This window comes from Ochotona curzoniae, unplaced genomic scaffold (genome assembly GCF_017591425.1).
Source record: "Ochotona curzoniae isolate NIBS_2020 unplaced genomic scaffold, NIBS_Ocur_1.0 contig_883, whole genome shotgun sequence".
Taxonomy (NCBI): Eukaryota; Metazoa; Chordata; class Mammalia; order Lagomorpha; family Ochotonidae; genus Ochotona; species Ochotona curzoniae.
Genome location: NW_024466599.1, coordinates 3,715,668 through 3,735,457, shown reverse-complemented (window position 1 = coordinate 3,735,457; position 19,790 = coordinate 3,715,668). Strand labels below are relative to the sequence as shown.

The following is a 19,790-nucleotide window of genomic DNA, read 5'->3' as shown; positions in this document are numbered from 1 at the left end:
TCTCTCTGTAAATCCAACCTGTTTTTACCATAAAACGAATTTTTTAAAATTGAGGATTATGTGATGTTTGCAAAGCACCCGGCTCCCTCCCATTGAAACACAATATCCATCACCATTTTCATTTCCCCTTGACCATTCAGTCCTGAGTCCCAGGGATGTGTCTTCCAGAAAGCTTCTGGAAATTTGAAATCCCTCCTGGTCTTCCACCTCTTTCTCTATGCTGTGTCCACTGACAAGCCTTTGCATAACATTCATCCAGGCGATTTCTACAAGAAAATTGACCATATTTCTCACAATCTGTGCCTGCCCATTCTAAGCAATTATAATTCCAGGGAGTATCTAAACTTTATCCAAACTGACGGATGAAACGTTTGAGAATGCCATGACAGTTAAGAACTAGAAGCTCTTGACACCAGTCTGCCTGCAATGAATGGAACCTCTCTCATCCTCATAAAACTGGGGCTGGTGTGGTGGTGCAGCGTGCGTGAAGCTGCAGCCCGCAACCCCAGCGTCCGCACTGGAGCACAAACTCCTGGCTGCTCCACTTCTGATCCAGCTTCCTGCGGACACATCTGGGAACTCAGCCGAAGATGACCCAGCCTCAGGGGCCCATGCCATCTGTGTGAGCGAGAGGCCCAGATGGAGTTTCAGCATCTTGGCCTCCCTCCCACCCAGCCCTGGTTATCGCAACCAATGGAGGGATGAATGAATGAACAGAAGATCTCTCTACCTCTCTCTCAAAATGTATCTTTCAATTTTTTCTTTAATAAATAAAGCCAAATAGCAGTTCCTGTCCTGTTATCCTCGTGTCATTCAAAGAAGTGGTCAGGATGGTGTTAGTTTTACACTATGGCAACTTTGAGAACCAGAGAAAACATTCGTGAAGTTCACCTGTGGTGAGTGGATGGTGACCACTGATTTCCAGTCTCTGTAACACCCTGCCAAGCGGATGCTCACATTCACCAGGTGAGAAAGTCCTTCATCGCGATGCTGTCCCTAGCAGCCGCAGTGTCCATTCGGGCTGTGTTTCTTGGCCCTCTGGTACACAGCAGGTGAGACACGAAATAATTTAGAAGCAATTGTGAACACGTGTAAGACAACCCCTGTGCTACAGCTGCGATGAGGCGCAGCGCACAAAGGTAGACCACGGAAGAGCCTCTGACCTGTCGCTCATAAAGCTGTAATCTCTTTCCCAGGGAGTTCCCCAGGCCAGACCCTGGGAACCAGGAAACCAGAGTCAGGTGTCAGCTTTAAGGAGGGGGTGCAATGGCCACCCCCACACAGGAGGGGGCGCTTGAAAGCTGCTACAGGGAAGAGGAGATAGCGGGGAGAGGAGCCAGCGCTGTGCCTACGGGTAAATCAGGCCACCTACCAAGCCAACACTTCTGATCTAGGTCCCCAGTAATGTTCTTCAGAAAGCACAGCACATACGGGAAAGCTGAGTGGAGGGTCTGGCCCAGCTATTGCCATTCAGGAAGTAACCCAGCAAACAGAAGATATCGCTCTCAGTTTTTCCCACTCTCTGTAACCTTGCATTTCAAATAAATAAGCAAATCATGAAGGCTACAAAGACCCAGGCTATAAACAGCTCCTCAGGTTGTGGGCCACGTGCCTGGCCACATGAACGTGGGGGACGCAGATCAACCCACACGGGAACAACGTGCTGAGACACCGGGCAGGGCTGTGGATGGGAGAAGTGGGAAGGTTACTGGGCGGGGGCACACAGGGGACACAGTCACAGGAAGTGTGTGGGTGGGGCAATGTGGAGCAAGCACAGGTTGGCAGAGAGGCGGCTTCAAAAGGCAGCAAGCGCCAAGAGGAAATAATGAGCTCACAGCCTGAGGCTCTCGCTTCCTGGGTGGGGAAGGCCAAGTGCTCCCAGCTTTCCAAGAGAACCAAGCCACGAACCCTAACACTACTGTTTCTACAGATGCTCGATGGAGCAGTGAGCAAGGCCGGGAAGAAGAGCATGGTTCCAGCATCTTTTGCTTTGTGACTGGGGTCGTGTAGACCCAGGAAAGACACTCCCTAGGTCTGAGCCAGTCAGGGAAAGTGCGTGTTTGCCTGTATTTGAGCAAAGAGGCCCAGATCATACAAGCAAAGAAGCATCAAAATCCCACTGAAGGTTCCAGAGAAGCCATTCCAGGGTGAGACTGGTATTTGATATTGGCCATTGGATTGTTCTAGCAGATTCTGTTCACTGGGGTATGGACCTGGAATGTCCAGTTTAGTCCATGGCAATCAACTCAGCATATCCAACTTGAGTTCTGGAGCCCAGAGAAAGATAACACAGGAGTAATGACACAAAGTTGATTCGGATGCAGGAATAATTTGAAGAATTTTTGAGAGCCCGCCAAGCGCAGACATTGCCTTCACTAGAGGGTGGAAACAAAATTAAGAGTTTAGAAGCTCATCCTTGAATAATTGTATCATCTAATAAATGAAAAATACAAGACAAAGCATCAAAAAGGCAGAGAAAATGTTACCAGAGACGTGGGAAGGAGTCAGAGAGAATGAACACAGGCAAACAAAGGAAGAAATACCAGCCATGGCAAAGCCGGTGCAGGGCACGGGGTAAGGAGGGTAGGCACCAGCGGGCTGTGGTGCCAGAGTTGTCGCTGGCAACCTCAGCTGGAGCTACAGACGTAGGATGGATGCAGCAGCAGGTGTAGTACTGATGAGCATAGATGAAAGCCAACCGAGATAAACAGGACACCAACTGTGTCACTTAAAAGTGAGCTGGAGGCCAGCAGCATGGAACCCTCTGCACTCTAGACAAAGTCCCTAGACTGAGTCATTCACAAAGGACAGAAGGTTTTTTGTTGTTTATTTTCTCTCACAGTTCTGGGTGCTGGGAAGTGGAACACCCAGGAGCCGCCAGGCTTGGTATCTAGTGACTGTCCTCTGCCTTTGAAGTTGTACCTTCAGGGGGGCGGGGGGGATGTATAGCTCACTCCCTGTAGCTCTCTCTCACCTTCACCAATCACCTCTTAACACACTGCCCCAGGTCATACATTCCAACAACAGAGATCGCCCATTTGCAATGTCTGGGGGCTTACCTGGAGTTAAAGCTAGGACCCAGCAGCTCCTTCTGGGTCTTCCACAATGGTGGCAGACTCAACCTCTTCAGCCATCACCGCTGTCATCCGGGGAGCCCATTGGCAGGAAGCTGTAACTGGAAGCGGAGCCCAGAACCTGGCAGAGGCTGCAGGTGCCCCAGTGCTGGCTTGATCAAACCATTGTCCCTCCAACAAGAGTTTGCAACAGGAGCATCAGAGTGTTTGGTCTTAGAAAACTAGCTCAGGGTCACAAGCTTGGAAGCCACGCTTTCTCCACCCACGCGATCCTTTCTGCCCATCTGTGATGCTCACTCATCACCTCCCAGAACCTGAGAGGGGGGTGGTGTTCCACTGCTGCATAACCCCTCCCCTCACGAGCCTACATAAAGGCTGATGGTAGGGAGGGGCTCGCTCTCTTGACCACATCCAGCATTCCAGCACTGGACTCCTGGCCTCCACAGCACCTGCTTGCTCTCTGGCTTCCTGCAGACTCCGAGGATAGGTAGTCCCTGAGCATGGCCCTGTAGACTTCACCCTCTGTTCACTGCTTGGGCAAGACAGTAAAGATGTTAGTGCTATGTTGTTTTGTATTTCTAATTTGTATACTTTCAAAAGTTCTGAGGTGAGGCCTAGCCGTAATGGAAGGTGGGCAGGAGCCAGGAAGAGGTGAATGCTTGTAGCTTTGTGTGTTCAGGTTGGTCACTGCATGTCTCAGAATGATTTACATTGCTGGGAAGGCTGGAACAGAGGTCTTCAGTTTAACAGATGGATTTCATGGTAATGGCCATTTGTTCCTCTCAGAGTTTTGATTCAGACTGGATTGCCATAAGGACTTCTCATTTGAGAATTTCTAGCAGGCCCTGTTATCACCAACCTTGGCTAATAAAGACTCCTTAATACACCCTAGACTTGTCTGACATGATCTTGCTCGCACCCCACAACAAGAGAAAAATAACTTCTAGAGATAGCAGTGTGGGAGGGGTGGGCAGAGGAGACAGGACAAGCCTACGGGAGATTAAAGACGACCTAAACCAAGGCTGGGTGGAAAATGAGCCTGTGGCTCTGTGGTGGATCTTGACTCCTAAGGGCTTCCAGGGTACAAGCTCCAGAGGCCGCCTGGTGTGAGTGCAGCTCCAGCTGGGAGGAAGGAGGACAGGGTACTGCCCGCTGCTGGCACTCCTGGCGCTGGGGCTGCCTTCCATGCTTGCACTGTTCTGGGCTTCTGAGCTCTCTATACATTTTTCTGCAGGTGCCTTATCTTGTATTTTGCAAAACAGAGGCTTGCTTTATGGTGGCTTTCCCTCTTCTTTGTCCCTGCTCAGGGTCTGCAGTTCCTAACTGCTGTTTGCAACAACCCCTGGTTTAGTATTATCTGCATATTTCATTAACATGCCAATTACTCCTTTGTCATTAATGACAGCCCCTCTGCTGGCTGGCACCTGTGGCACCAAAACCCCCCCCTCGTGTTGGATGGCTTTGACTCCTACCCCATTCTGCTCAAGGCAGTGGGACGCTCTTACTGACTCTGAATCTTTTGTCATCAGTGATGCAATGAATGGTCCCATTCTCCCTCCACCTGACTGGAAGAAAGCCTGAACTGAACGCCCATGCAGGCACAGCGTTTTTCCCAAAGGGCCCTTTGGTTGGAGAGAGTGTGGCAGCAGGATGGGAACAGCAGGTCAACAGCAGGTGCTTCTGAGAACAAGCATCCTGTCAGGATCCCAAACCACCCCAGGACAAAAAGGAGCCTCCACACAGATCAGTGGGGGCGAGTTAGGAAGGAGCATCAGGCAGACAGACAGGAAACAGGCTCCTCACTCCACTGACTGCTGACCATGGGCACCACCTGTGGCAAGCAGGCAGCTCAGAGCCAGCTGACTTGCAAAGAGTGAGCCTTCATCACAACCAAGATTTTAAAAAATGCCATTTTTTCCACATTTGCCCTGAGGTTCTGTTACAGCAGCCTGAAGGGAACAATACCTCCCCCCCCATACTGGCCTTGTAATGAAGGCCAAGTTCCTGACCTTTGCATCTGCTGCTACTTCGGGTCTACACACTTGAGGAACCCTCCAACCACATCTGCCAGTCTGACCAAACCACATACACATCTGGATTGGACTGTTCCTCGGACATCTGGCTGGTTCATGTACTGCTAACGCCTGCTTGTCTGCAACACCCAGCTCGTGGTCAGCCTCTCTGACCTTCGGGTCTGACTGACCGCTACGCCTGTGTTCCCCAAGCCTGCTGTGCACCATATGAGGACAATACCCGACGAGATCTGTCTCCTTTCAGACCGAGACCTCTGTGAGAACATGCATGTTGAGTCTACAGCAACCATAGGACCCGTCTACCCTGCACCCCCCTCACTCCGCACAGTAGGGGACCGACGGTGGGGGGTTTAACTCAAACACTGGACAAGCAGCTCACGGCCTGTTCCCACCCTCGGTTTCCTGTTAATGAAGCATTTATCCTCCTGTGAAGCTTAGACAAGGTCAGTCAAAATGAAAGAACTCCATCCATTACTGTGGCCATTTCCCCCCAGAGAGAAAGCATGAGTCTGGCCTTTCTGATGCTCCAATGGGGCAGTGCAGCCTGCAAGGCGCCTGTCCCACGTGGACCTGCGCCCCTGTGCAGCGTGGAGGGCTAGCATAACAAGGAGCTGAGAGACAGCTGAGCCCAGCAATCTGTAGGATTTTGGCAACTGAGGGTTAAGAACTCTCCTGAGAGCTGCTTTCCTATCAACACAAAGCTATGTGCCCCACTCTCCCTTCATCCTCAGGACAACGGTGAGAAAAGCATCCACAACACACTGAGCCAAGCCGCTGTTACAAAAGTCACCTGTATTCCAGCCAAAATATCTTGAAAAAGACACCCCCTTCTGAAGGGTGAGGAGGTGGACCACAGAAAACACAATACATGTAAAATATGTATTGGAATTACATCAGGGTTCCCAAGTACAAAACACAGCATGAGAAGGCATCCAGACAGCTCGTGTATACATCACAGTGTTCGTGGCACATGACGTACGACGCCGCAGAGACACAAAGTGCCTTGTGTTTGCTCGACCATCACTTGTCACATACATAATGCATCCATGTGCATAAGTCATCCGTGTGGAGTTGATGCAAGACTGACATTCACCCACGGTCATGTGAGCCGAGGAGGACGGAAAGGTCAGGCATGTGGCACAGAGTGGCCCCTCATGGGAGGCCCGTCACGGTCCCTGGAATCGTGGAAGACGACTGCACAAATCGGAGGCGGGGAGACCTCGGGGCATGAGAACCGAGACAGCAAGCTTGCCAGGTCGGGAAGCGTCAGCGATGTGTTGAACGCAGGTCTCTTCGCTTTGCTGCTTTCCTGGGGTTTGGGTAAATGCTAAGAAATAGACAAGCTTTGGTATCTCTAACAGACCTTCCTGCAGTGTTAGATCTGTGAAACGCTGCTCCACTGGCGACTCCATTGTCATTTACAGATTCTATTCATAGAAGAAAATCTAAGAAATATTAAAAAGTCCACCCCAACTCCTTCCAACCCCTGGCTGCTAAAGATATATTTCTTCTTCTAATATGTTAGAAAGAAAGCTTTCGAATTTTGTCAGCTAAGGAAGAAAGATAAACTCGTCTTGCTGTCTCTGTGACAGTCATGCCCTGGGCCCTGGGCACGAGTCAGGAATTGAGCTGGCTGCTAAACTGGTTTTATAGAACCATCTAAAAAACAGCAGGCCTTCTCCTTTCGAAAGGTGCCCGGAGAGGCAGGTGCCCATTAAGCAGTTTGCAGGGACTGCTGGGAGTGGAGGAGGAACTGGCCTGCAACTGAGGACTCGCTGCGAAGCCCGCCTCTGCTACATGGACATGTACAGGGACCCCACTCTGGGGGTCCACGGCAGAGCCCGATGCAGGGATCACAGCAGCCAGCACAGCCCCCCCACGCTGCCAGTTGCCCACACACCTCAGCGGACCTGCTGTCAAGGACGCTCCCAGGAGGAGAGCCACGGCCTGGCCCCACTCCAGAGCGCAGGGGCCTCCTGAGGAGTAACACGGTATGCATCCACGGAGCTAGTGCAAGCTGCATGCACACTTGACTGCACTGTTCACTGAAGACAAACTGCTGTGTCGCAGGAACGCTTGTCCGCTGCACGCCGAGCACCCAGTGTGGACGGCAGAGGAGCAGTGAAGTTCAAATCCAGGGCCATCTCCTCCATGGAGACTTGGCATCGAGTGTGTGTGACCACTCACATCGAGTCTGGCTTCCTCGCTCAGGACAGGAGTCACGGGGGAGGGAAACATGAGCTCTCGTTTTATTACTAAAGCGGACCAAGGCGTGCTTGCGACAAAGGCTCCAAGCAGGAAGGTGCTAATCTGATTGTCCCTGGCTGGCCCCACAGGCTTGGTCACTACAAGGATCAAACCACACACTTACAAAATACAGGGGAGCTGAAGGCACAAGGATGTTTGGGGCTACAGACGTACGTGATCGGGTCAGAAATAGCTCTGAGAGGGAAGAACATCCTGTCCTCCTAAGAAAAACAGGGTGTGAACCATCACCCACCCTGATGCAGCCTTTCCAAAGGCCCTGGTTTGCCCACCCCTCAAAGGAAGGGCACCACTGATGACCCAACTACACCAGGCAGGAAGGACTAGGAACAGCCTCAGGCCTGCCAACTTGGACTGGCACTTCAGAGGGCCCAAGCTGCAGCTGCAGCCACACAAGCTGGCCACTGACTCACAACTCTCACTCCTCTTCCAGAGCCGCCACTGTATCTACCATCATGTCTCACACGACAGAGACCCACCGCCAGGGCATCAAGGAAGACGGTCCCAGCAGGCTCTCGGTTCCTGAACTTGTCCAGGGCAGTTACCAGACAATTCTGAACACGGCTCTGATACCAGCTGAACTGGTCCATGGCTTCATCTGTCACAGAAAAGCATCAACACTCGCAGTGAGGAGGGGTGCACTGTCGTTTCCTCTCACCTGTTCAAGGTCAAGGAGGGAGTGTTGGACCTTGCCCAGGTAGAAGTCACACACACAAAATAACCTGTGCTTGCTATGACCAAAATAACAGCCAGAAGGGAATTCTGTTCCTGGCAGGCTTCTCTGTAGGATGCTGCATAAATCTTACAATTCCACCTAATCAATCAGAAGCATTTGCCTTTTGCCCCTCCCAAGCACGAGTGACTTTGCAAGTTTGTTCCGTACTTTCTCTGCTTTGCGTCAAGAGGATGGAAGAAATGTGCACCTGCTTCCTGACTGGCACACCTTGCTGCCGTGGAAACCATCACCTACAGCCCTACAGCGACCAATGGCAGAATCTTCACATCCAAGGGGAGGTAAAGGGTAAGTTAGCTCATTTCCAGCAAGGACAAGCATGGTTGTTAGCAACAGGACCTGCAGCTGTGCAAGATGTGCACATGTCAAAGTAATGAGAAAGCATAAAGATCCAAGAAGCTCCCCCAAAGCCCTGGGACTTGCAGCCCTGCAAGGACGCCCTCTTGTGGAGGCAACTGGCTTGATTTTCTTCTGTCTTCTTGGAGCCTGGGGCTGAAGAAAGCACTCCAGTTCCACGGAGAACAATGCCCTAGAAAAACATTTGGTTTGGAGATATTGGAAGGGGCGTGCTGCTACCTGGGTGAGAACAGGAGGGACCCCAAGTTGAATCACCCGAAAGATGAGATAGCACGGGCTGATCTAAGGGGACAGTCCTTCAAACCCATCGGCGCCATCAAGCAACGCAACAACATGGGAACCACAACCTGACAGTGCACAGCTCACAGCTCTTAAAAAACAGTCACAGCCAGCTTCCAGCGAACCGCGTAAGGCTTCCTCAACCTCCTGAAAGTGACTGTGCCAGAAAAGTCACTGAATTTTAACTTCTGAGAACGCACGTTTCAAGAAAGGCCTAGGATGGTTTATATGCACCTTATTGATTTTCACTACTCAGTTGGAAAGGAAAAATGCCTTCTAAAAAGGATTTTACTAAATGCCATTAGTAATTATAATAATAAAAAAAGTTGTCATAAACAGAGTGCTTCTCTCATGCCCGAAGAATCAGACTCTGTCTGCAGAGAAGTGAAACCTTCCAAGACTTCTCCCAACGACACAGCGCCTTCTCAAAGCCAAGGAGGAGACGGATAGCCGTTTGTTCAAGAAGGACTCTCAGACCCCACCGATGTCCCCAGGTTCTTGCTACAGTGGAAACCTGACCCATCTGTTTCCACAGCCCCCACAACACCAGGTCTGCAGAGACCAACTGTGGGGACCTGCCCTCCCCACGCCTGCCTTGTCTTCCCCATGGTGAGGTTCCGACACAAGTCACTGGCCCGACCCTGTGAAGCTCAATGGGGCACATAAGGCAAGAGAGATGTTTAGTGAGTAGGGGGCGGCGGGGCAGGGAGGGCCACGCTTCCTGGAGGTGGGGTCTTGTCCAGCAATGTGTCTTCCTCTAGGTGGGTAATGGGTCATCGTCGCCTTTACTACACTTGCACTTGCAGCAAAGTACAAAAGGAGTGGCCAGGAGCAGGAAAGGGGAGGCCACCAAGAGCAGGAGGCCGAATCCAGCAAAAATGCCCACGACCTGCAGGAGACAAGGGAGCAGAGGTTAGGTGGCTGGGCTTGTGTGTCCCACAACCAACATGTAAGCCACAGTCACCACCATCCAGCATCCACCCATCAATCACTCAAGCCATCCATCTAGCCATAATTCTGTTTAACCATCATCCATCCATCCATCACCCATCGACCATCCATCTGTCCAGTCACCCATGAAGCATCCGCACATTCATCCATATCATCCGCGCATCTGTTCATTTGTCTGTCCATCCATCCATCTATCCATCGTCCATACACCTCTCCATCTATGCATTCATGCATCCATCCATCTAGCCAGCATCTACCCATCTGCCATGTGTCAGCCCAGCATCTATCCAGCCACCTGTTTATCCATCCATCCATGCAGAAATCATTCCAGCCACCTGTCTAGACATCTATGCACTCCTCTGTCTACCTATCAACAATCCATTCATCTACTCATCATCTACACATCCACCCAACCATCCATCCACTCACCCAAACACCCAGAGTCGTCACCTATGCATTCAACAAACTATCCCTCCGATGCACCTATCCACACCCTCCTTCCCATCCATCCTTAGCTTCTTCCCTCCATTCTTACCCCTCCCTCCCTTCTATCCCCTTCTTCCTTTTCATCCCTTTGCCCTTTCCATATAAGCACGCATCCGTGTGGACATCTAATAAGCTGATGAGATTCCCACGAGCCAGACACTCTATAATGAGTTGCAAATAGTTTATATGAGATGCTGATCTTTACGTAATATTTTTTTTTTAAAGATTTATTTTTATTATTTTTTATTGGAAAGGCGGATATACAGAGAGGAGAGAGAGAGAGGAAGATCTTCCATCCGATGATTCACTCCCCAAGTGAGCCGCAACGGGCCGATACTATGCCGATCCGAAGCCAGGAGCCTCTTCCGGGTCTCCCACGCGGGTGCAGGGTCCCAAAGCTTTGGGCCGTCCTCAACTGCTTTCCCAGGCCACAGGCAGGGAGCTGGAAGGGAAGCGGGGCTGCCGGGATTAGAACCGGCGCCCATATGGGATCCCGGGCGTGCAAGGCGAGGACTTAACCACTTGCGCCACCGCGCCGGGCCCTGAGATGCTGATCTTTATAGTGCATCCCATCTGGTGGACAGAGACCAAGAACTCAATCAACTCACAGGTAAACATTTTCTAGAAACCACCCTTGGAGTCCTGGCATAAAAGGAGCCAAGGTGACAAGCATGTTTGCTAGGGGAGGTGGTGGCTTCCAGTGGGAGATGGCTGGAGGGGGTAGGATACATGAAGGGTTCCCAGATGTAGGCACACCAAGACACATCAGAGGATGACCTGACGGTTGTCATTCCTGGAGTTTAAAGCTGAACACTGTTGTGCATTGTGACTTCTGTCTTAAAACATATTTGCCATTACAATGGGTAGACACTAAAAGAAAAAAATCCTCAAAGTAGAGCGTTGTCATCTAAACGATCAAACACTAGCTTTCTGGTCCCTCAGTGGTATCTGCTCCCAAAAGTGGAAGGTAAAGAACAAAACATGAAGTTTGACCGCCACCTAGTGTTCACAGTGACGGGCACATGAATGTACTTGGCACGTGAATCTAACTCTTCCTTATCTCAGTTACAAAGGAGATTAAAACAAAACAAAGAAATCCCAGGAGCCATTCTCACTCTAAAACAAGCTGCTATGCTAATGCATTACAGATATGTAAAACAAGGGAAACCCTGACTTGGATTTCTCCTGAACTGCCCCCTGCCCTGCTCCACTAGCACACATTTATAATTCTGACTGCCTTTGACAGATTGCATTTACTGATCATACTGTGCTAATACTGTAAATGTGTACTGCGGCCCTGTGTGCTAGCTCACTGAAAGGCAGACCACAGTCTGAGGTCCACACAGGCATCGTGAAATCCATGCAGCTAAGATTTGAGCCCAAATGAGACGTGGAAGGACAGCCTGCTTCTCTGGGAGGCGGCTGAGAATTCCCATACTGAGAACGCAACCTCAGACCCAGAGGGAGCCAGCCAACGACATGCCCAAGACATTGGCCAGATGATCACGCCCCTGGCCAGCAAGACCCCCTTCTTCACTTTTCATTGCTTTCCCAGTCTCCTGTTTGGAACACTTTTTGACATACTGGGTTGCCCAACCCGTGGCCAATTGGTGCTGGGCAGATCAAGCAAATGAGATAGGAAACAAATATAAGTCAGGACTGACTGACTCAGCAAGCAGTCAGGCACTGGGCTATACAACATGGGCATCATAGAGACAGGAAACGCTTCAAGGCTCCTGGGAGAGTCACACATCAGAGGGACAGTGTCCTGGCAGACCCTGAAATCATAGAACATAATGCCATGCACAGCACAGTGGATGAAGCCACCGCTTGCAAAACAGATGTCCCATAAGGGTACCGGTTCATGCCCCAGATGCTCCACTTCTAATCCAGCTTCCTGCCAAAGGTCTGGAAAAAGCAGCAGAAGATAGCCCAAGGGTTTTGGCCCCTGCCACCATGCAGAAGACCAGGAAGATGCCCTTGACTTCAGCCTGGCCTGTACTAGCTGTTGCTGCCAACTGGAAAGTGATCCAGCAGGTGGAAGATTCTCTGTGTCTGTTCCTCCTCTGTCTTTGGTTTTCAAATCTTAAAAGCAAAAGAACAGCCTGACCCCACCTGCATTTCTCACACCGTACTCTGTAAGAGCAGGACATATTCTGCCAATCACAGGTCTCCAACACAGCACAGTGTCTCTCATATTTTATAAAAGGATTTATTTATTTGAAAGGCAGAATTACAGCAAGAGGGAGACATCCATTGCTTCACTCTCTCCATGGCCACAACAGCCATGGCGGGGCTAGGAATTCCATCCTTGTCTCCCACATGGAGGGCAGGGATCCAAGCAGTTGGGCTGTGTTTGCTGCTTCCCCAGGTACATGAGCAGAGTGCTGGAGTGGAAGGGGAGCAGCTGGAACTGGAGGCAGTGAAGCAGCAGACTCTGTCTCATGAGCATGCAGCCTTGGTTCACTGAGCAGGACAGGTGATGTTCTGGGGATTTCTCCCCATACTATACTCAAGGGCGTAGGAAGGAAAGCCCAGCGCAAAGCAGAGCTGTGGGAAGGTGATGACTGTGTGTGAGACATCTGCCAATGGCCCAAGCAAACACAGAACAAGCAATGATCCAGGGTGATTTTATCATTCCAGAGAAGCTATTTCTAGGGCCCATATGTCCAAGACATACAGAGCTGAGCATCTTCATGTCAGCTCTGTGCACACATTCCACTGAGTTCCATGAATGCCCTTCATCATTGCATGCAGCTTCCAGGACACAAGCTCTTCCATAAGGTGGCCTCTGCCCTTGTACCTGACCTTGGGGGACACTCATTGCACATGTGAATGCAAGAACTCAGGAGTCAGCTGGCTCTTATAACTGCCTTCGTTCAGCCAAGAACATACTCTTGCCTCCATCACAGGTGCAACTGGGAATACCAGGGAGAGTCCATGTGGGCAGCAGCCCCTCTTCTCCAATGCATCTTAAGCAGGTGGATTTTCTCAAGTGACAAGACAACAGCCCTCCCAAGTCTCCAACATGGAGCCAAGTGTTGACACAAGGCAGGCATGGTCGTGTGTGCCATGGCTCTTGCGGCCGATGTGTAAGGGAGCACAGAGCCACAGGCTACAGAACTTTCCACCTGTGAGTTCATGGCTGGAGACACAATGACCCTCTGCACCCGCCCACATCGCACCTGCACACCACCACCCTAGTTGTCGCAGCAGGAGACCTTGCTGTCACTGAGGACAGCACAAAGGTATAAAAATCCATCTGGTGGTGCAGCACAGGGAGTTAAGCCACCATGTGCAACACAGGCACCCCATCTGAGCAATGGTTTTTGTACCAGCTATTCCACTTCCAATGCTGTTTCCTGCTATTGTTCCTGATGGCCCAAGCGCTCGGGCCTCTGCCACCCATGTGGCAGACCTGAAAGCAGCTCAGGATCCTGGCTTTGGTTTAACCTATCCTTGGATGGCAGCAACCTGGGCAGTGAAGCACCAGATGGGAGATCCTTGCTCTCTCTGTAGCTTTCAAACACAAAATCTTAAAACAAACAAACAAACAACAACAACAACAAAAACACAGGAAACCTTCACACAAGGCAGACCCAGCTTTCTATTCATGGTGTGAACTCTTACTGGAAAGGGTCAGCTGACAAAGGTGTCAGGTAAAAATGTACGTAGTGTGTCATGCCATTGCTTCTATAAGTCATCAAGCAACCCACAATAGCCTTGGCCTTCCTCCAAATCTACAGTGACCTCACCGAGCTTCAGACCTCCAGATTGGAAGAATTAGGGAGCGGGAACCCTGTAAAAGCATCAAAGAATACCACGTGATTGTGAGCTCAGATGCTCAGCACACAGTCTTGAGGGAGAAAGAGACAAGGAAAGCACAAGAACTCTGCAGCCCAAAGCAAGAACTCTGGCCAGATGCACCATGTGGTTGGCAGGGGCCCAGCCAGCGGAGATCACCACTGCCTGCCAGGGTCTGCAGTCACAGGGCGCTGGAGTTAGTGGCTACACTGAGCAGCATCTCCACTGACAAGTGACACACCTGTACCCCAAGGGTACTGTGGGGTTTCATGGTGAGGTTCTGAGTGAGAGAGAAGTTGCTTAGAAAGCCCAACTCTGGAGGAAGTCAGCCACGGCGCAACCTGTGCAAGGGGCACCTCACCTGCCCTGTGTGTACAGTGAAGCCAGTTGCAGCAATCAGAGGATGGGGATAATATGCAAGCAGGAAATGAGGTCACAGACACACCTATGTGTCACTCCTTGGGTGTCACCCTGAGGATGCCTGGAGGAGGTGGCCTGGGCCAAACCCTCGGCGGCAAGTGGACAGCGGATGGGTAGGATTTGATGGAGCAGGTGAAGTGAGGAGAGGCACAAGTGATGCAGGTTCTGAATGCCACCCACAGATGGGAGGCTCCTATGTAGAGACAGGAATGAGGCTGAAAGGGCGAGGAGGCGAGATGGCAGGCAACCAGCTCTCATGGCAGAGGTCACAAGGCAACTGTGCTGTTCTAAAAGCTTCTGTTGCTCCCTAGTGCCGTCTACAAGTCTGCATGTTGACTCTGTCCACTCTGCCCTCTGTCAGCTACATCCCTAGAGACTCCCACTTAGTTCTCCCTGCTCACGTCCTCGCCTATGCTTTCTCCAACTCCAGCATCCCTGCGCACTTCACCCTGCTGCTCTGATACCTCCCAGGCCTTCCTCCCTTCTCAGCCTGCCTCACAATCTCACACAGCCCTGCAAGCTTTGGCCACCAGCTGCATCTGGGAGTGCATGGGGAGCAACTGGAGCAGCAGGTGGCAGTAGGGGCACGAGGACCCAGAATACCAGGCAGGGAGGAACTTGCCAAGCAGTACCTGGATGGACCTGCTTCTGAGAGGCAAACGGAGGGTCGGCCATGGAACCACGACCGCCTGTCCAACACAGTGCCTCCAGTTCCTCCTCTCCCACCTGCTTCATACCCACAGTTGGAGCAAAATGAGAACATGCAGCCAGCCACCATCACAGGACAGTGTGACAGTGTGTGGCTTACCAGCAAAGACACGGCTACTGGACGACTTGGCCGTGTGTAGGAAGCACCACCGCTTGCAGGGGGCGCTGCACACCAGCCACAGGAGGCAGCAGGCTCCTCCAGACTTTTCCATTGTTTGGTCCCAAGCCAGGGAGGCGACAAAGACTAGAAAAGCACCCCCGCCAGCGAAGAATACCAGAAAAGAAGAGGTGCCCCTGTCAACGCTGATGCTGAGAGTGGGACTGGGCACGTGAGAGGGCCTGCCAAGGCTCAGGGTGTGAGCAGGTCTCAGCGGAGAACAGACACACACAGAGCTGGGCACCTGTAGGGAAAGGGCGAGGTGAAGACCTGGTGGTGGTGGTGGCGGGGAGCATGAGGCTGGGGTCTCAGGGCTGAGTCCTGGAGGGAATCTGGCCCACAATGAGGCCCAGGAGCCCAGAGCTTTGTCCATTATCACCCCTAGGCTGTAGCAAGCTCTGTAAACCTTCAACAAAGAGCTCTTTGCAAAGAAGCTGATGAGAGATAATGAGGCTGCTCTGCTGCCTAAAGAGCTCTGGATAAACACAAAGCTAAACTGTGAGTCACAGGGTCCTTACCACTCTGCCCAAGGCCATGCCCAGGCTCCCAGAGCAGCAGTCTGCAGGAGAGCGGGGAGGGGATGCCTGCACAGAGAGGATCTCAACATGCCCAGCCCCTGGATGGGCCTGACTGGCAGAATCTGCAGGGCCACAAGGACCCCAGTTACTACTGGCCTCCAGAGTGCCAGGGGGCTGGTTGAAACTGGAGAGCTCAAGAACCACCCACTGAGGACTGAAGAGGGAAGTCTACATAGGGTGGGGCCTGCCAGTGCACAGCATCCTGGGGTGTGCTCACAGGGTGGGGCCTGCCAGTGCACAGCATCCTGGGGTGTCTACACAGGGTGGGGCCTGCCAGTGCACAGCATCCTGGGGTGTCTACACAGGGTGGGGCCTGCCAGTGCACAGCATCCCTCCCCTGATGGACAGTTGGGATACTACATAGGTCACCCAAGGAAAGGCACAGCTAGGTGGTCACTGGTGACTCCACTGAGCTACCTGCCACCACAACAGCTGTCACCTGGTCCTGCAGATGGAGCTACACACATGGTCATGGCTACTCCATTGCCAAGCCTAAACGATGGTCATCGGAGAGCACTTGGCTGCCAGGCCCCTGAGGGACTCCACAGTTCACTCAGGCACTCATACCGGGGTAAGTGGAAGAAATGCAGCCGTGGTCTCCCTTTGCGGCCTGGCCACTGCTGAGGGCCTGGGCTTCTCCAAGTCTGAGGCTGGGCGACCAAGCCCACCCACCTCAGAGGCTCCAGAGAGAAATCCTTGACTCGCTTGGCACCCTCCACTCTGCTCAGAAGAAACAGCCAACATCTCACAGCAGCCTGCCACCCATCTGTCCTACTCTGTCCACAGCACCCCTCTCTGGGGGTCCAAGGCCCACCCTGGCACCAGCTCAGTCCTGCCTTGGGTGCGCTCGCAGCAGCTCCCTGACTTGGGTACCACCCCCCAGGGGCTGCTGGAAACATTCCAGCTGCCATACCCTCCTCCAGCCGCAGCTGGGTCACCACCTCTGAGAAGAGAATGTCAGCTCCCTAAGGGAGGGATGCTCATCTCACTCCCCGGTGTGCACACCCCAGAGCAGACTATGCAGGTGTTGTAACTCAGGGTTCACTGCAGCTCTTTCCTTGTTGAGCTCCCCCTCTCCAACACGCTACTCTCGGAAAGATGGCTCTCACGAGGAATCAACTACAGCCGGACCACGGCAGAGGCCTTGAAAAGCACGCACCCAAAGTCAGCTCTTCTCCACCGTGCGTGCTCAAGGTGCGTGTACACACTCCAGCTCTGGGCCAATGGGAACGACTGCAGAACAGCAGCCACCCCAGGCACCTCTGCCCATCCACCCAGCACCTGAGCACCTGGCATGCCTTCGGAACCTACACATACCCATGCACATTCTCTCTCGAGGGCAAAGCCCCGTTTGCCCCCCTACCTGGGTCCGATGCCAGATCACAGAGGCGCGTGAATGGCCCAGCTTGTTGCGGCAGGGTCCCTTGTCGTAATGGATCAGGAGGAAGTCGTCCTGGGGATGGGGTGTGTGTGGAGAGAGAAAGCAGCCATGAGTGGGGTATTGCTGTGGTCCAGGTGACTGGAGACACAGAAGGGAGTCAGCCACGCAGGCAGCTTGGCGTTTAGGCCAACAGGCCCCAGGACCTCCAACTGCTCTCCATGGAGCACCCAGGGGCACAGCTGGCTTGGGGAGCCAGCAGGCTTTGGGGGACAGAATTCAGGCTTCAGCTCCAAGAGCCTCCTCAGCCACAGGGGCTAGCTCTGCAGCTCACAGAGAACATGCCTCATGCGTACACAGGGCTGTGCGGAGGGTCTGCACAAGATCTGGTGCTCACTTACACAGGATGTCAAATCCCAAGTTAGCAATGCGTACAGGCTGTGGGCTTCACTCAGGTGCAGAGTGAGCCTGCTGAGAGCCTTTTATGTCACGCTAGGAAGGCAGCTCCAGGAGAGCCCATCTGGACACACGCTGACTGCCCCTGGCTCTCACAGGAACCTCCCTCTGCAACGCCCCACACTCACAGAGGCAGCCAAGGGCCAACTCACCCTGGAGGTGAGGTGTCCCATGATGCTGTTGTTTCTTAGCCAATCCCCTGTGAGGGGTGAAAAACTGACCACTAGGGCCACCAGGCGTGCATACTGGAACCACCTGAGTCACCAGTGATATGCAGAACACCACGTGGCTGGGATCCTTGGAATCTGCTCGCGAAGCACAGGACCTGGTGCTGGAGGCCAGAGTACCCAGTCTGGGACCCACAGCTGCAGGACCAGTACTGGGTTCACTTCCCAGCATTTGTGCCTGCTCAGCCATGGGTAATCTCAAGTCCTTCTTGTTCACATTTGTATCTTTGGGAGCTCTGGGTCAGCAGTCTTTCCCTCGCCCAGCTGAGCATATCCCAGTCATGTGTCCCTCAGCTGTCCCTATGTCTGGACCAGGGCCTGGCTGCCTCCCCTGGCTATAGGTAGACTCACATCCATTGCAAGTGACCCTCCTCACAGCCATGTCTGGGTAGCATTTGCATTGTTTATTTACTATTTATTTATTGCCAGGAATAAGATCCAGTGACGGTCCCGGAGGTGCCGAGAAGCTGGCTCTGTGTCCACAGCACACACATTCCCATTTTTTACTGTTCAGAGAACCTTCATGAAACGTCCTGAAAGGGGAGCAGCGGTGCCTGGCACCAGAGGCACAGCTGGGGAGATGCTCAGAAAAGAGAGGCTGAACACACTCCCTGCAGCTTACAGCTTTCTGCCAAACGCTGAAGGGAGGCGGCAGGTGGTCCCCGGAGTCAGAGCAGAGGCCGGCCTCCCATTCCTGCCTGCTGACCTCTCAAAAGCACAAGAAGCGAATGGCGCTGTGGTACGGCAGGCCAAGCTGCCGCCTACAAGACAGGCATCCCATAGGGCAGCCGATTTCAGATCTGGCTGTTCCACTTCTGACCCAATGCCCTGCAAATACACCTGGGAAAAGTGCTGACAGAGAAGCCAATAGCTTGGCCTCTGAACACACACCCACATGGGAGACCTGGGAGACGCTCTGGGTTCCTGGACTTGATATAGCATAGCCCTGACTCTTTCTCTCTCTCTGTAAAAAAAAATAATAAAATAAAAAATAAATAAATAAAACTCAGCATTTTCTTTCTTTCTTTTTTTCTTTTTAAGGGAAGCATGAAACAATTACTGCCAGTCACAGGAATGCCACACATGTTAAACAAAGCAGGCGTGTGGAGCTGGCAGTACAGTGCTGGACCGCCATGACGCTCTCATTCTAAGACCATTTTATCCCAACCCTTGAAAAAAAAATAAATGAAGGAGAAAATAAGCTGCACAACCCCGCCCCCTCTGTGGGAAGTTGAGAACTGGAGATGGGTCCCTGTGCAGAAGGGCTACAGCCAGAAGGAAACAGAGCCTGTAACTGCCAGGGGCTATGCGTGCAGCAGCCTGTGCCTCGGGGCCTCCAACCTGGAAGGGAAATCGGGGACGGCCTCCTGCAGGGCGCAGACCCTGGGGGCCTGCATTTCCACCCTCACCTCCCAACAGCCCTGCGGCACAGGGCTCCCAGTGCACTGGCCACACTGCCACACTGCCACACAGCACGGGCCGACCAACGCAGGAAACGTTGGTCGGTTGTAGACGATGTGGGTGTTGCCACGCCCGGAAGCTGTCTCATGCCTGGCCAGCTCCAGGCTGTTTGTCTGCACTATCGCCCTAACAGACCCTTGTTGGGGAAAGGCCTTCACTGAAGGTGGCGTGAGCAGGGCCTGACATGGCACCTGCACAGGCCCTGACGGGCAGCCCCTCTGACACAGAACCTGGGTACTTCAATAAGAAAAGGATACCAGAGCTCACATCTTCTGCCATGGGGGAGACGGTGAGAAAGCAGCCTCCAAAACCCAGTGAGGAACCCTCACCCTACCCAGATACCCCCAGTCTGAAGAGCCTTCAGGCAAAAATAGCTGTGGCTGAAGCCACATGGTCTAGATCATCTCTTTACAGAATTCCTGA

At 52.5% G+C, this 19,790-nt stretch overlaps 1 protein-coding gene across 2 annotated transcripts in view; it reads right to left on the bottom strand.

Annotated features, from left to right (window-relative positions):
- Nucleotides 1-5,882: 5,882 nt before the first annotated feature.
- RNF144A (ring finger protein 144A) overlaps nt 5,883-19,790 on the bottom strand; it is a 92,131-nt gene continuing 78,223 nt past the window's right edge. For both annotated transcript variants that reach the window (XM_040992776.1, XM_040992777.1), the window contains exons 7-8: nt 17,209-17,298; nt 5,883-9,630 (exon numbers count right to left, since the gene is read on the bottom strand). In XM_040992776.1, coding sequence (XP_040848710.1) covers nt 9,499-9,630; nt 17,209-17,298 — 222 coding nt within the window. In that variant the 3' untranslated portion in view covers nt 5,883-9,498. The remainder of the gene's footprint in view (nt 9,631-17,208; nt 17,299-19,790) is intronic.